Raw genomic sequence first — 16,619 nt, forward strand, 5'->3', positions numbered from 1 at the left:
TACAAATTAATTATATAGTAGTTTGTGATATCGTCTTCTAATTATTTTTACTATAAAATATTAAATATTTGTCTCTAAAAAGATTATTCTATCAGCACCAATCATTTCATAATATACAACAAATGTAAAATGTACTTCCACATTTTGTAGATATAATACTAACCACAGAAGAGTCACAAGTAATAAATCCATTAACAAATTGACGTGAAAATGATGATTTATGATATAAATAAAGAATGGAATCAAACTCTGACGATCTTTTATTCCCATCCACCATGACATATCAATTATATTCATTATGTTCATGAACACCAACCATCCGATTAATATATATTTCACATACATGTGTAGTTTACGATATATTTTTGGAGTACCTAGTTTTTCCAACGTATTGTCTACAGCAGCAAGCCTTTTTATAAATATTTCAAATCTCTAAATAATATATTAAACAACAATTCAGGATGTGCTTATTTTTTCTATAATGTAAAACATAACTGTACACAAAAATTACATAAAAAATTTTTATTGTAAAATCTCTATAGTTTTTACGCTATAAAGTATATATAGGTATACATATATATGTGTATATTTATATAATTTCGATTATTTTTATTATTATTAATTATTAATTATTATTATTAATTAAACTCAGCATTGAAAAAAAAATATATATACCTTGTTATTATAAATATTCATGATAACAGATATGATGATTGTGAAAATAGAAATCAGTGTATTGATTCTAGTAAAGGTTCCAGAAAGCCCTTTTACTACTTTTAACTCGATTACTAGATAATAATAAAGACAAACATAAATAATCCAAACTAATAGATCATAAAAAATATTTAAGTAAACTTTCTTTGGAAAGTAAACACCAAAACCAAGAACGGAAAAAGTCAAAAGCAAAGGATGTAAAGCTTGTTCTATGTTAATTGTCATAATTACATCACTTTCGCGGTTTCTGAAACAAACTAACGTTGCATATTTCTATGAACTTCATTTAGCCAGTACACGCCTCATTTATCAAATTGATAGAATAGTATATAATGGAACCAATGCATTAGTGCTACTCATTTAATGTCTTTCGACACACAGTCGAACATACACACAAAGTAGTATAAAGTCGATCGATTTCTCTAAACAATATTAGCGGTAATAAAATTAATAAAACTTTTAATCATAAAGATAGTTAAAATTTAACTTTTTATTTAAATTGTATAAGAAATTAAAATAATAAATATATATTCTTGTTTTATAACCAACGATTCTTTTATCTGTTTTAACAATTTAGCTCGATATAGTTCGGTTCCTTTCTCTTGCGTATTCGTATATCTCTGATAGCGAGACCATCTGTATTATGAAGATCGCAAATGTTACAAATATCATAATAAACTGGAAAAAAAACATATAAGGTAAATTATTTCATAGATAAAAAACTTCAGTAAATATTATAAATGAATTATAGAATTAATTCAAAAAGAAAAAAAAGAGAGTTCAATATTTCTAAATATCAATTTGTAAGATATAAGTTTATGGTAAATTTTTTATACAATAATTGAATAAAATAAAAATAATATTATGTAACATGTGGTAAAAAGATATAAAGTCTATAATTTGTGATGATTTATACATGATAATTTATAGTATCATAACTTCTAAACTCAACAAAATATATTAGTATATAAAGAGATAAATATATAGAGAAACTAACTCTTCGCAGAAGGCCATTGCCAAAATAGAAGCCCAATCCAGTAAATTTTAGTGGATGAAATATAAGTTGCAACGTAAACTGATAAATCTACACATACATAATTATTATTATTTAAACAATTTATTTAAAACATTTGCCTTTTGCTATATAAATTTATTTTACCTCCTCACGAACATCAGCATATCGAAGAAAATCTGTAAGTTGATGAATAATTCTTTGCATTTCATTAGCCTAATGAAAATAATTAATGATTTATTATTAATAATAATAATAATCGATAAATATATTATATATACTCGTATATATTTATTTATAATTATCAATATATACATATATTTATTAAAATTTATAGAAGAATTTATCATTTACCTTATAGCTGACACTCTCGCAAACATAATTTAAACAAAAAAGCCTAGTTCCGTATGAGAGCAACCACATTAGAATGTCAAGCCAATCTAATGGCGAGTATTCTAAGAATAATTTTGTATGTGAGTTTATGTAAAAGTACCTGTAATATCTTATCAAACATATCATATAATTTATCATTTCCATAGTCATATGTATTCCGTACATTCTGTTAAATTCGCGAGATAATTGACACAATTCTGAATGAAGATGCCTATTAAGAAATAAAATTTATTAATAAGAGAACATAGAAAAACACGTATGTATGAAGAAATAAGAATTATTAAGTAATATTCATATAAATTTCTACCAACTTTTAACTGCACTATATTTACTGTTTTAAATTTAAATTAGTTTTATTATTAAATCTTCAGAAATTAAAGAGATTCTTTAGATTAAATTAGTAAATCGATTTACATTGATGTCCACAGCACATGTTTGTAATAGTAAGTACACATAATATTTCTTTGAATGGTCAATACAGTTTTTCTCCACGTACATCGTAATTCATTTTCCTCTTTCACCAATAAACATCTCACATATTCGTTTACTTTATCAAATCTAGTACCAATGTACCTGTGTTAGAAAAGCACTTACAAAATCTCAAAATATATCAATAAACATAAAAATTTAACTAAATATTAATCGCATACTTAGTATGGTGAGTGTTTAATTAAGTTTTTATACAAATTAATTATATATTAGTTTGTAATATCGTCTTCTAATTATTTTTAATATAAAATATTAAATATTTGTCTCTAAAAAGATTATTCTATCAGCACCAATCATTTCATAATATACAACAAATGTAAAATGTACTTCCACATTTTGTAGATATAATACTAACCACAGAAGAGTCACAAGTAATAAATCCATTAACAGATTGACGTGAAAATGATGATTTATGATATAAATAAAGAATGGAATCAAACTCTGACGATCTTTTATTCCCATCCACCGTGGCATATGAATTATATTCATTATGTTCATTAACACCAACCATCCGATTAATATACATTTCACATACATGTGTAGTTTACGATATATTTTTGGAGTACCTAATTTTTCCAACGTATTGTCTACAGCAGCAAGCCTTTTTATAAATATTTGAAATCTCTAAATAATATATATTAAACAATAATTCAGGATGTGCTTATTTTTTCTATAATGTAAAACATAACTGTACACAAAGATTACATAAAAAATTTTTACTGTAAAATCTCTATAGTTTTTACGCTATAAAGTATATATAGGTATACATATATATGTATATATTTATATAATTTCGATTATTTTTATTATTATTAATTATTATATTATTATTATTAATTAAACTCAGCATTGAAAAAAAATATATATACCTTGTTATTATAAATATTCATGATAACAAATATGATGATTGCGAAAATAGATATCAGTGTATTGATTCTAGCAAAGCTTTCAAAGAGCCTTCTTTGTACTTTTAACTCAATTACTAGATAACAATAAAGACAAATATAAATAATCCAAATTGATAGATCATAAAAAATATTTAAGTAAACTTTCTTTGAAAAGTAAACACCAAAACCAAGAACGGAAAAAGTCAAAAGCAAAGGATGTAAAGCCTGTTCTATGTTAATTGTCATAATTACATCACTTTCGCGGTTTCTGAAACAAACTGACGTTGCATATTTCTATGAACTTCATTTAGCCAGTACACGGCTCATTTATCAAATTGATAGAATAGTATATAATGGAACCAATGCATTAGTGCTACTCATTTAATTTTTTTCTAAACATATACACAATGACAAAATCGATCCATTTTACTGAACAATTAGCGCTAAAAATGAAGAAAAAGGGTTTTTATTTTACTAATAGCTAAAATATAACTTTTTAAAATTATATGAAAGAAGAAGATTAAGGATAACATTTCCTTTATTCTAATTATTGTTTTTTAATAAAATTAATAATATATGTTTATTCTATAATTAACAATTAAATTTCATATAGATATAATAGGTCATTTAAAATAAAATCTATAAATATTGAAAAAACTCATATTTAAAAGAGCGCGCGCGCGCGTGCGTGCGTGCGTGCGTGTGTGTGTGTGTGTGTGTGTGTGTGTGTGTGTGTGTAAATTTCATACATAATAGAAGCAGTCATTTAAAATAAGATTTATAAGTATTAAAAAAATTCTTATTTAAAGGCGTAAATATACATGTATATCAGTATGTCTTATAGATCATATTTTGTTAATCCGTTAATTGAAAATTTATTATTTATTATTTTATTACGTAATCTGTGAACATTATTTATACTGATCTTCGATGTTTGCAGTGATATGTATGTGCAATACGCGTATATCAGTAACTAAAAGTTATACTGCCATATCTCTCATAATCTTTTCTAATTGTATGTATTCTAGGTATTTTATGTGTTATAATGATAATATACTATTTATTAGAGATAAAAAAAGGAAATAAAAAGCAAATTTTAATATTTAAGAGGTAAAATATATTAGTTCCCTAAATACAAATTTCTCATTTCTTTACTTACTAATTGCTTTATATTATTAAACAGCATGCATATATTAATATATGAAGAAAGCGTCATTATTACTTAAACAATTCGACATGTGCTAATCTTCTTTTACATCATATTATAATAAAAAAAAAAAAACGAAAATCACATTGTATAATTTTGACAATCAGTATCGACTATCAATAATATTTGCTTCGTATAAAAAAATACGCAAAAAATAAATTAAGAGCATTATTTCAATGTTTTGCAACATGTAAAATTTAAAGATGAATTAATTCCTCAGTTTATAAAAAAAATCGATGGTTTTAATACCGACAAGTACTGCTGAGAACACACATTGCAATTACGAAGATCCATTATTGTTACGATTCATTATAATCGCGATGCGTCCAACAAATGAGTATAAACAGAGTCAATGTTAGTTTGCAGTATTCGATGATATCATGGTAACCACTATCCAACAAGTCTTGCGTCCTTTTCTTGTTACGTGCTTTATTTTGGGATTGACTTCCTGTCCTACAAAAGAACCAACATCAAGGCTACCATGGATTACATGCTTAAGTATCTTATATTCTCTTATTATTTGGTTCTCTTATGCTTATCTCTATTATTACACGGTGTCTCTTTTTACATGGGAGACATTACATCCATGCAAGATTGAATGGATCTCTACCCTGTTTAATATTTTTACCACAATTATATCCGCGATTATGAATTTTTATTATGAAAAGGTACAAAAGCACATTATTAGTATACATATTTATTATGTAAAATTATTAAATTACATATATATTTATATCAATATTAATTATACTGAATAATTTTCAAGCCTTTAATAGAGTAATTCACTGGAAACTTCTTTCAAAGCAATACTTTCCAAGCAATACTTTTTTTAAATATATATATATATATATAATTTATGTTTTGCATGATAAAAACATGATATATTTATGGATACATTTCAAAATATCGTTTAAATAGTCCAAATTGTTTTAGAAACTTAGGATATGTGTGAAAAGGCTTGCTACTGTAGATGATACTTTAGAACAGTTAGGCACTCCAAAGGAATATCAAAAGATGCATATATATTTGAAACGAGTACTAATGGGATGGATTGTGTCAAGTTGTATTTTAAATTTTTACGATACGCTGAATCTGTTCAAAACAAAACGAGTTGCTTGGGCATTATTTATACCTTATATACAAAACCATTGTTTATGTATTAATGTACTAACGGACTTATCGTTCATTTTTTTCTTATGGTTAGTATTTATATGTATTCATGTGCAATCTACAAATTAGATTATAATTATTAAAAGATTTTTTATCGAAATGCATATCGAAAATTCTTTCATATAGTCAAAAACTAATAAAACATTATATTTTACAGGTATATTGGTACTAGATTTGACAAAGTAAACGAGCATATGCGATATCTATTGGTGAAGCATGAGCCGAAATATATATGGAGAAAGCCTGCGGTCGTCCTTCATCGATGTGTCATCTACACTAATGATTACAAGCATATATTGTGGATCTTAATGTAAATCAAAACACGCTATATTTTGCTATCATATCCATCTGATGTTAATTTTATAATGAAATATGAATTCTAAGTAAATTAAAATAATCAACAATAAATAGGAAAAATTAATTTTTTATAAGTTTTTATAAAACATTAAAAACAATTTTTACGCTTATTTGTCGTTAATAAAGTTTATTGACAGGCATCTTCGTTTAGAACTATGTCGCATTGCTCGCGAGTTGAACTTAATATTCGGAACGCAAATGACTTTTGTAATTACGACTGATATTGCAAGCATAACAATCTTCTGTTTTGGTGTAAATATATTGCTACAATATCGAGAGGCAATGTCATTTAATAGCTGGTTTATTATAAGCTGCTGGGTTTTGATATTAATAGTGAAAATTTGGCTATTAAATTATATTTGCGAATGTGTTAGGATTAAGGTAAAACTACGCAAATCTCGATAAAATAGATATTAAATTAATAATCAGATGTATATTCCAATATTAAATTCTGACTGAAATTTTAGGCTAAAAAGATTGATAAATTATTCCATCAACTAACAAATATTATTCGATATGCTGACTTTTATCAGGAGGTAAGCAATATTTTAGCAAAAATATTAATTAAATAAATAAGATAAAACTAGAATAACAGTTATATATATGTATATATATATATATTTATCTACAGATTTATCAGTTCATTTTGCAAACGATACAACATCCGTTAAAGTTTACTGGAATGGGTCTCTTCTACTTTGGCAATAGCTTCCTTCGAAAGGTTTACTTTTTTACACATTTTCTTTCACTACTTAATTTTTATATCATGTATTAAAACATATAATTAAATCATAAATTATAATTCTACAAATTGATCTAATATTGTTTTTACAATATTCTTGTATTAGTATCTTTTCATCACAAAATACTTTCTTTTGTTTTTTCAAATTTCTAATTTATATAGGTGTACATTTCAATAAAATTGTCATTTTGAAGCAGAATGCGGCAGAACTTAATTAATATATGTTTTCTTTCAGCTTTGTACGACGGTTTTAATGTACGTGATTATTATGATACAAATGAAAATACCTCTTTTTTAAGAATGGAACAATTTGCTTTTGCAGAAGACAATATCAAAATTAGTTTATTGTCAAGTTTGTTTTTGCAAAAATATATCAAGATTTTTTTTCATGTAATTATATCAAGATGAACTGTTATTCTGTTTTATAAAGTATAAATTATAAAGATGAAATATTAAAATTCTTTTATAGCATATTTTATTTTCTCTACAAACCGATTATGTAACTATTATTACACACAATCATCATGTACATGAAAATTATTAAATGTTTTTTAAACATTAAAATCATATATATGTATAAAAATATACTGTATTGTATATTTATATATACACACGGTTGACAAAAAAAATTTTTTTTAGCACCTAGTAAATATACATTCAATAACAAAATTTGGTATATATGTATTAGGTCGGTGCATAAGTTCTTGCCGATTTTTTTACCATTTTTCTCTCTCTCTTTATAAAAATAAAAAAATATATACAACATTAATTAATCAAAGTATTTTCCATTTCCATTTTTCATTTCTTACGACTTTTTTCCATCTTTCAACCAAAACCACTTTTTCTTTTTTCAACCAAAACCGTTTTTTCTCATAAAATTATATTAACGCATGCATATAGACATCGGCAAGAACTTTTGCACCGACCTAATATATTTAGATCGCGGATAGATGTACATATAAACGATTTCAGATTGAATAATGATGCACGTTAGAGAATGGCCACTAAAATGCACGATTGTCACTATTGTCGCATCATTACAATGTACGCAACTTTTTTATAGAATGTGTGTTTCTAGGTTCTTTAAAGTTTATGAATACATAAGTGTATATTCGCTACTATTGTTGTTAATACTATCATTGTTTGTAAAATTAAATAATTATACTAAAATTTCTCGTAAAATTTATTTAAATATCTGTAGAAGAATAAGAAAAGATAGATATGTATTAATTAGAAAAGACAAATAATAAAGAAAAATTGGCAAGAAACTTATATATACACATAAAAATTATTTTAAAATAATTTAAAGTGCAATTTAACGGGTGAAGCCTCGACTTTATTAACGTAGATAAGGTTGCATTATTGGTCTCGTCCAACAGTTTTGATCTTGTGAGGTCCAAAATCAGATCGTGAAAAAATCCTAGAAATTTCATGACTTTGTAGCTGTCCCTTGAAAAAGCAGGAAAGAAACCATAAATGCCACTACATTGGCTTTGAAGTGAGAAATCTCTCTTTTAAAATGCCGCAAGAAACTCTATCATACCTAGGAGCCGAGCTATAGGGTTTCATAGGCATTCTTGTATTTTGTAAGATTTTTGTAGTAATATTTGTTAATCCGTAAATCAATAATATAATTTATTATGTTAATAATTTATTACGTAATTTATAAATATTATTTATATTGATCTTTGTGTTCGCATTGATATGTATGTGCCATACGCGTATACATATCAGTAACTAAAAGTTAAACTGCCATATTTCTCATAATCTTCTTTAATTGTATGTATTCTAGGTATTTAATGTGTTATAATGATAATATACTATTTATTAGAGATAAAAGGAAATAAAAAGCAAATTTTAATATTTTCAAGTGATAAAATATATTAGTTCCCTAAATATTAATTTCTCATTTTTTTACTTACTAATTGCTTTATATTATTAAACAGCATGCATATATTAATATATGAAGAAAGCGTCATTATTATTTAAACAATTCGACATGTGCTAATCTTCTTTTACATCATATTATAATAAAAAAAAAAACGAAAATCACATTGTATAATTTTGACAATCAGTATTGACTATCAATAATATTTGCTTCGTATAAAAAAATACGCAAAAAATAAATTAAGAGCATTATTTCAATGTTTTGCAACATGTAAAATTTAAAGATGAATTAATTCCTCAGTTTATAAAAAAAATCGATGGTTTTAATACCGACAAGTACTGCTGAGAACACACATTACAATTACGAAGATCCATTATTGTTACGATTCATTATAATCGCAATGCGTCCAACAAATGAGTATAAAACAGACAGTCAATGTTAGTTTGCAGTATTCGATGATATCATGGTAACCACTATCCAACAAGTCTTGCGTCCTTTTTTTGTTACGTGCTTTATTTTGGGATTGACTTCCTGTCCTACAAAAGAACCAACATCAAGGATACCATGGATTACATGCTTAAGTATCTTATATTCTCTGAGCGTTTGGTTCTCTTATGCTTATCTTTATTATTTCACGATGTCTCTTTTTAAATGGGAGACATTACGTCCATGCAAGATTGATTGGATCTCTATCCTGTTTAATATTTTTACCACAATTGTATCCGCGATTATGAATTTTTATTATGAAAAGGTACAAAAGCACATTATTAGTATACATATTTATTATGTAAAATTATTAAATTACATATATATTTATATCAATATTAATTAAAAACTTGATAACTTTCAAATCTTTAATACAGTAATTCACTGGAAACTTCTTTCAAAGCAATACTTTCCAAGGAATACTTTTTTTAAATATTTGTATATAATAATGTATATATATATAATTGCATGATAAGAACATGATACATTTATGGATAACATTTTAAAATATTGCTTAAATGGTCCAAATTGTTTTAGAAACTTAGAATATGCGTGAAAAGGCTTGCTGCTGTAGATGATACTTTAGAACAGTTGGGCACTCCAAAGGAATATCAAAAGATGCATATATATTCGAAACGAGGACTAATTGGATGGATTGTGTTGAGTTGTATTTTAAATTTTTACGAAACGCTGGTACTGTTCAAAACAAAACGAGCTTGGGCATTATTTATACCTTATATACTAAATCACTGTTTTCATATTAATGTACTAACCGACTTATTATTTATCTTTTTCTTATGGTTAGTATTTATGGTTAGTATTTATATGTATTCATGTGCGATCTACAAATTAGATTATAATTATTAAAAGATTTTTATCTAAATGCATATCGAAAATTCTTTCATATAGTCAAAAACTAATAAAACATTATATTTTACAGGTATATTAGTACTAGATTTGACAAAGTAAACGAGCATATGCGATATCTATTGGTGAAGCATGTGCCGAAATATACATGGAGAAAGCCTGTGGTCATCCTTCCTCGATGTGTCATCTACACTAATAATTACAAGCATATATTGTGGATCTTAATGTAAATCAAAACATACTATATATTGCTATATCATATCGATTTGATGTTAATTTTATAATGAAATATGAATTCTAAGTAAATAAAAATAATCAACAATAAATAGGAAAAATTAATTTTTTATAAGTTTTTATACATAATGCATTTAATACATAAAAACAAGTTTTACGCTTATTTGTATAATAAAGTTTCTTGACAGGCATCTTCGTTTAGAACTATGTCGCATTGCTCGCGAGTTGAACTTAATATTCGGAACGCAAATGACTTTTGTAATGACGTCTGATATTACAAGCATAACAATCTTGTGTTTTGGTGTAAATATATTGCTACAATATCGAGAGGCAATGTCATTTTATAGCTGGTTTGTTATGAGCAGCTGGTGTGTGGTATTTATAATGAAAATTTGGCTATTAAATTATATTTGCGAATGTGTCAGGATTAAGGTAAATCTACGCAAATCACGATAAAATAGATATTAAATTAATAATCAGATGTATATTCCAATATTAAATTCTGACTGAAATTTTAGGCTAAAAAGATTGATAAATTATTCCATCAACTAACAAATATTATTCAATATGCTGACTTTTATCAGGAGGTAAGCAATATTTTAGCAAAAATATTAATTAAATAAATAAGATAAAACTAGAATAACAGTTATATATATGTATATATATATATTTTTATCTACAGATTTATCAGTTCATTTTGCAAACGATACAACATCCGTTAAAGTTTACTGGAATGGGTCTCTTCTACTTTGGCAATAGCTTCCTTCGAAAGGTTTACTTTTTTACACATTTTCTTTCACTACTTAATTTTTATATCATGTATTAAAACATATAATTAAATCATAAATTATAATTCTACAAATTGATCTAATATTATTTTTACAATATTCTTGTATTAGTATCTTTTCATCACAAAATACTTTCTTTTGTTTTTTCAAATTTCTAATTTATATAGGTGTACATTTCAATAAAATTGTCATTTTGAAGCAGAATGCGGCAGAACTTAATTAATATATATTTTCTTTCAGCTTTGTACGACGGTTTTAATGTACGTGATTATTATGATACAAATGAAAATACCTCTTTTTTAAGAATGGAACAATTTGCTTTTGCAGAAGACAATGTCAAAATTAGTTTATTGTCAAGTTTGTTTTTGCAAAAATATATCAAGATTTTTTTTCATGTAATTATATCAAGATGAACTGTTATTCTGTTTTATAAAGTATAAATTATAAAGATGAAATATTAAAATTCTTTTATAGCATATTTTATTTTCTCTACAAACCGATTATGTAACTATTATTACACACAATCATCATGTACATGAAAATTATTAAATGTTTTTTAAACATTAAAATCATATATATGTATAAAACTATACTGTATTGTATATTTATATATACACACGGTTGACAAAAAAAATTTTTTTTAGCACCTAGTAAATATACATTCAATAACAAAATTTGGTATATATGTATTAGGTCGGTGCATAAGTTCTTGCCGATTTTTTTTACCATTTTTCTCTCTCTCTTTATAAAAATAAAAAAATATATACAACATTAATTAATCAAAGTATTTTCCATTTCCATTTTTCATTTCTTACGACTTTTTTCCATCTTTCAACCAAAACCACTTTTTCTTTTTTCAACCAAAACCGTTTTTTCTCATAAAATTATATTAACGCATGCATATAGACATCGGCAAGAACTTTTGCACCGACCTAATATATTTAGATCGCGGATAGATGTACATATAAACGATTTCAGATTGAATAATGATGCACGTTAGAGAATGGCCACTAAAATGCACGATTGTCACTATTGTCGCATCATTACAACATGTACGCAACTTTTTTATAGAATGTGTGTTTCTAGGTTCTTTAAAGTTTATGAATACATAAGTGTATATTCGCTACTATTGTTGTTAATACTATCATTGTTTGTAAAATTAAATAATTATACTAAAATTTCTCGTAAAATTTATTTAAATGTCTGTAGAAGAATAAGAAAAGATAGATATGTATTAATTGAGAAAAGACAAATAATAAAGAAAAATTGGCAAGAAACTTATATATACACATAAAAATTATTTTAAAATAATTTAAAGTGCAATTTAACGGGAGAAGCCTCGACTTTATTAACGTAGATAAGGTTGCATTATTGGTCTCGTCCAACAGTTTTGATCTTGTGAGGTCCAAAATCAGATCGTGAAAAAATCCTAGAAATTTCATGACTTTGTAGCTGTCCCTTGAAAAAGCAGGAATGAAACCATAAATGCCACCACATTGGCTTTGAAGTGAGAAATCTCTCTTTTAAAATGCCGCAAGAAACTCTATCATACCTAGGAGCCGAGCTATAGGGTTTCATAGGCATTCTTGTATTTTGTAAGATTTTTGTAGTAATATATTTTGTTAATCCGTAAATCAATAATATAATTTATTATGTTAATAATTTATTACGTAATTTATAAATATTATTTATATTGATCTTTGATGTTCGCATTGATATGTATGTGCCATACGCGTATACATATCAGTAACTAAAAGTTATACTGCCATATTTCTCATAATCTTCTTTAATTGTATGTATTCTAGGTATTTTATGTGTTATAATGATAATATACTATTTATTAGAGATAAAAGGAAATAAAAAGCAAATTTTAATATTTTCAAGTGATAAAATATATTAGTTCCCTAAATATTAATTTCTCATTTCTTTACTTACTAATTGCTTTATATTATTAAACAGCATGCATATATTAATATATGAAGAAAGCGTCATTATTACTTAAACAATTCGACATGTGCTAATCTTCTTTTACATCATATTATAATAAAAAAAAACGAAAATCACATTGTATAATTTTGACAATCAGTATTGACTATCAATAATATTTGCTTCGTATAAAAAAATACGCAAAAAATAAATTAAGAGCATTATTTCAATGTTTTGCAACATGTAAAATTTAAAGATGAATTAATTCCTCAGTTTATAAAAAAAATCGATGGTTTTAATACCGACAAGTACTGCTGAGAACACACATTACAATTACGAAGATCCATTATTGTTACGATTCATTATAATCGCAATGCGTCCAACAAATGAGTATAAAACAGACAGTCAATGTTAGTTTGCAGTATTCGATGATATCATGGTAACCACTATCCAACAAGTCTTGCGTCCTTTTTTTGTTACGTGCTTTATTTTGGGATTGACTTCCTGTCCTACAAAAGAACCAACATCAAGGATACCATGGATTACATGCTTAAGTATCTTATATTCTCTGAGCGTTTGGTTCTCTTATGCTTATCTTTATTATTTCACGATGTCTCTTTTTAAATGGGAGACATTACGTCCATGCAAGATTGATTGGATCTCTATCCTGTTTAATATTTTTACCACAATTGTATCCGCGATTATGAATTTTTATTATGAAAAGGTACAAAAGCACATTATTAGTATACATATTATGTAAAATTATTAAATTACATATATATTTATATCAATATTAATTAAAAACTTGATAACTTTCAAATCTTTAATACAGTAATTCACTGGAAACTTCTTTCAAAGCAATACTTTCCAAACAATACTTTTTTTAAATAGTTGTATATAATTATGTTTTGCATGATAAAAACATGATATATTTATGGATACATTTAAAAATATCGCTTAAATAATCCAAATTGTTTTAGAAACTTAGGATATGTGTGAAAAGGCTTGCTGCTGTAGATGATACTTTAGAACAGTTGGGCACTCCAAAGGAATATCAAAAGATGCATATATATTCGAAACGAGTACTAATTGGATGGATTGTGTCCAGTTTTAGTTTAAATTTTTACGAGACGCTGGGTCTGTTCAAAACAAAACAAGTTGCTTGGGCATTATTTATACCTTATATACTAAATCACTGTTTTCATATTAATGTACTAACCGACTTATTATTTATCTTTTTCTTATGGTTAGTATTTATGGTTAGTATTTATATGTATTCATGTGCGATCTACAAATTAGATTATAATTATTAAAAGATTTTTATCTAAATGCATATCGAAAATTCTTTCATATAGTCAAAAACTAATAAAACATTATATTTTACAGGTATATTAGTACTAGATTTGACAAAGTAAACGAGCATATGCGATATCTATTGGTGAAGCATGTGCCGAAATATACATGGAGAAAGCCTGTGGTCATCCTTCCTCGATGTGTCATCTACACTAATAATTACAAGCATATATTGTGGATCTTAATGTAAATCAAAACATACTATATATTGCTATATCATATCGATTTGATGTTAATTTTATAATGAAATATGAATTCTAAGTAAATAAAAATAATCAACAATAAATAGGAAAAATTAATTTTTTATAAGTTTTTATACATAATGCATTTAATACATAAAAACAAGTTTTACGCTTATTTGTATAATAAAGTTTCTTGACAGGCATCTTCGTTTAGAACTATGTCGCATTGCTCGCGAGTTGAACTTAATATTCGGAACGCAAATAACTTTTGTAATGACGTCTGATATTACAAGCATAACAATCTTGTGTTTTGGTGTAAATATATTGCTACAATATCGAGAGGCAATGTCATTTTATAGCTGGTTTGTTATAAGCAGCTGGGGTGTGGTATTTATAATGAAAATTTGGCTATTAAATTATATTTGCGAATGTGTCAGGATTAAGGTAAATCTACGCAAATCACGATAAAATAGATATTAAATTAATAATCAGATGTATATTCCAATATTAAATTCTGACTGAAATTTTAGGCTAAAAAGATTGATAAATTATTCCATCAACTAACAAATATTATTCAATATGCTGACTTTTATCAGGAGGTAAGCAATATTTTAGCAAAAATATTAATTAAATAAATAAGATAAAACTAGAATAACAGTTATATATATGTATATATATATTTATCTACAGATTTATCAGTTCATTTTGCAAACGATACAACATCCGTTAAAGTTTACTGGAATGGGTCTCTTCTACTTTGGCAATAGCTTCCTTCGAAAGGTTTACTTTTTTACACATTTTCTTTCACTACTTAATTTTTATATCATGTATTAAAACATATAATTAAATCATAAATTATAATTCTACAAATTGATCTAATATTGTTTTTACAACATTCTTGTATTAGTATCTTTTCATCACAAAATACTTTCTTTTGTTTTTCCAAATTTCTAATTTATATAGGTGTACATTTCAATAAAATTGTCATTTTGAAGCAGAATGCGGCAGAACTTAATTAATATATATTTTCTTTCAGCTTTGTACGACGGTTTTAATGTACGTGATTATTATGATACAAATGAAAATACCTCTTTTTTAAGAATGGAACAATTTGCTTTTGCAGAAGACAATATCAAAATTAGTTTATTGTCAAGTTTGTTTTTGCAAAAATATATCAAGATTTTTTTTCATGTAATTATATCAAGATGAACTGTTATTCTGTTTTATAAAGTATAAATTATAAAGATGAAATATTAAAATTCTTTTATAGCATATTTTATTTTCTCTACAAACCGATTATGTAACTATTATTACACACAATCATCATGTACATGAAAATTATTAAATGTTTTTTAAACATTAAAATCATATATATGTATAAAAATATATTGTATTGTATATTTATATATACACACGGTTGACAAAAAAATTTTTTTTAGCACCTAGTAAATATACATTCAATAACAAAATTTGGTATATATGTATTAGGTCGGTGCATAAGTTCTTGCCGATGCCTATATGCATGCGTTAATATAATTTTATGAGAAAAAATGGTTTTGTGGTTTATTAATTGCATGCATATATTAATATATAAGGAAAGCGTCATTATTACTTAAACAATTCGATATTTGCTAATCTTCTTTTACACACGTTATATTATAATAAAACAAACAAAAATCACATTGTAGCAAAATCACATAGAGTAATTTTGACAATCAGTATTGACTATCAATGTTTGCTTCGTATAAGAAAATATGCAAAAAATAAATTAAAAACATTATTACAAAGTTTTGCAACATATGTAAAATTTAAAGATAAATTAATTCCTCAGTTCATAAAAAAAAATCGATAGTTTTAATACTCGTAAGTACTGCAGAAAACATATATTATAATTACGAAGATCCATTATTATTATTGTTACGAT

General features: G+C 25.5%; 2 protein-coding genes and 1 long non-coding RNA gene across 3 annotated transcripts in view; 2 read left to right on the top strand and 1 right to left on the bottom strand.

Annotated features, from left to right (window-relative positions):
- Nucleotides 1-16,619, bottom strand: part of LOC145941927 (uncharacterized) — a 244,271-nt gene that overhangs the window by 134,036 nt on the left and 93,616 nt on the right. The gene's annotated exons all lie outside the window — the stretch shown is intronic.
- LOC145941490 (uncharacterized) lies at nt 5,161-7,276 on the top strand. Its single transcript, XM_083047601.1, has 7 exons — nt 5,161-5,370; nt 5,636-5,901; nt 6,030-6,182; nt 6,367-6,436; nt 6,697-6,765; nt 6,861-6,950; nt 7,207-7,276. The coding sequence occupies exons 1-7, from the start codon at nt 5,350-5,352 to the stop codon at nt 7,267-7,269; spliced, it is 732 nt and encodes a 243-aa protein (XP_082903727.1). The 5' UTR covers nt 5,161-5,349; the 3' UTR covers nt 7,270-7,276.
- Nucleotides 13,651-15,801, top strand: LOC145941491 (uncharacterized). The gene is made up of 7 exons (XM_083047602.1): nt 13,651-13,884; nt 14,141-14,406; nt 14,547-14,699; nt 14,896-15,139; nt 15,226-15,294; nt 15,386-15,475; nt 15,732-15,801. Exons 1-7 carry the CDS (start codon nt 13,771-13,773, stop codon nt 15,792-15,794), a joined length of 999 nt encoding a protein of 332 aa, XP_082903728.1. The 5' UTR covers nt 13,651-13,770; the 3' UTR covers nt 15,795-15,801.

The sequence above is a fragment of the Prenolepis imparis genome, unplaced genomic scaffold (genome assembly GCF_030444845.1).
Source record: "Prenolepis imparis isolate NDT839.2.m4 unplaced genomic scaffold, iyPreImpa1.0 SCAF_10, whole genome shotgun sequence".
NCBI classification, from domain to species: domain Eukaryota; kingdom Metazoa; phylum Arthropoda; class Insecta; order Hymenoptera; family Formicidae; genus Prenolepis; species Prenolepis imparis.

What these genes read in the sequence shown, in the direction of transcription:
- LOC145941491 (XM_083047602.1), top strand. Translation starts at nt 13,771, where the DNA reads ATGTCTCTTTTTAAATGGGAGACATTACGTCCATGCAAGATTGATTGG. An exon ending in TGAATTTTTATTATGAAAAG is followed by an intron (nt 13,885 to 14,140) that starts GTACAAAAGCAC and finishes AAATTGTTTTAG; the next exon opens with AAACTTAGGATATGTGTGAA. An exon ending in GCGAATGTGTCAGGATTAAG is followed by an intron (nt 15,140 to 15,225) that starts GTAAATCTACGC and finishes CTGAAATTTTAG; the next exon opens with GCTAAAAAGATTGATAAATT.
- LOC145941490 (XM_083047601.1), top strand. Translation starts at nt 5,350, where the DNA reads ATGAATTTTTATTATGAAAAG. An exon ending in CATATATTGTGGATCTTAAT is followed by an intron (nt 6,183 to 6,366) that starts GTAAATCAAAAC and finishes GTTTATTGACAG; the next exon opens with GCATCTTCGTTTAGAACTAT. An exon ending in TCGGAACGCAAATGACTTTT is followed by an intron (nt 6,437 to 6,696) that starts GTAATTACGACT and finishes CTGAAATTTTAG; the next exon opens with GCTAAAAAGATTGATAAATT.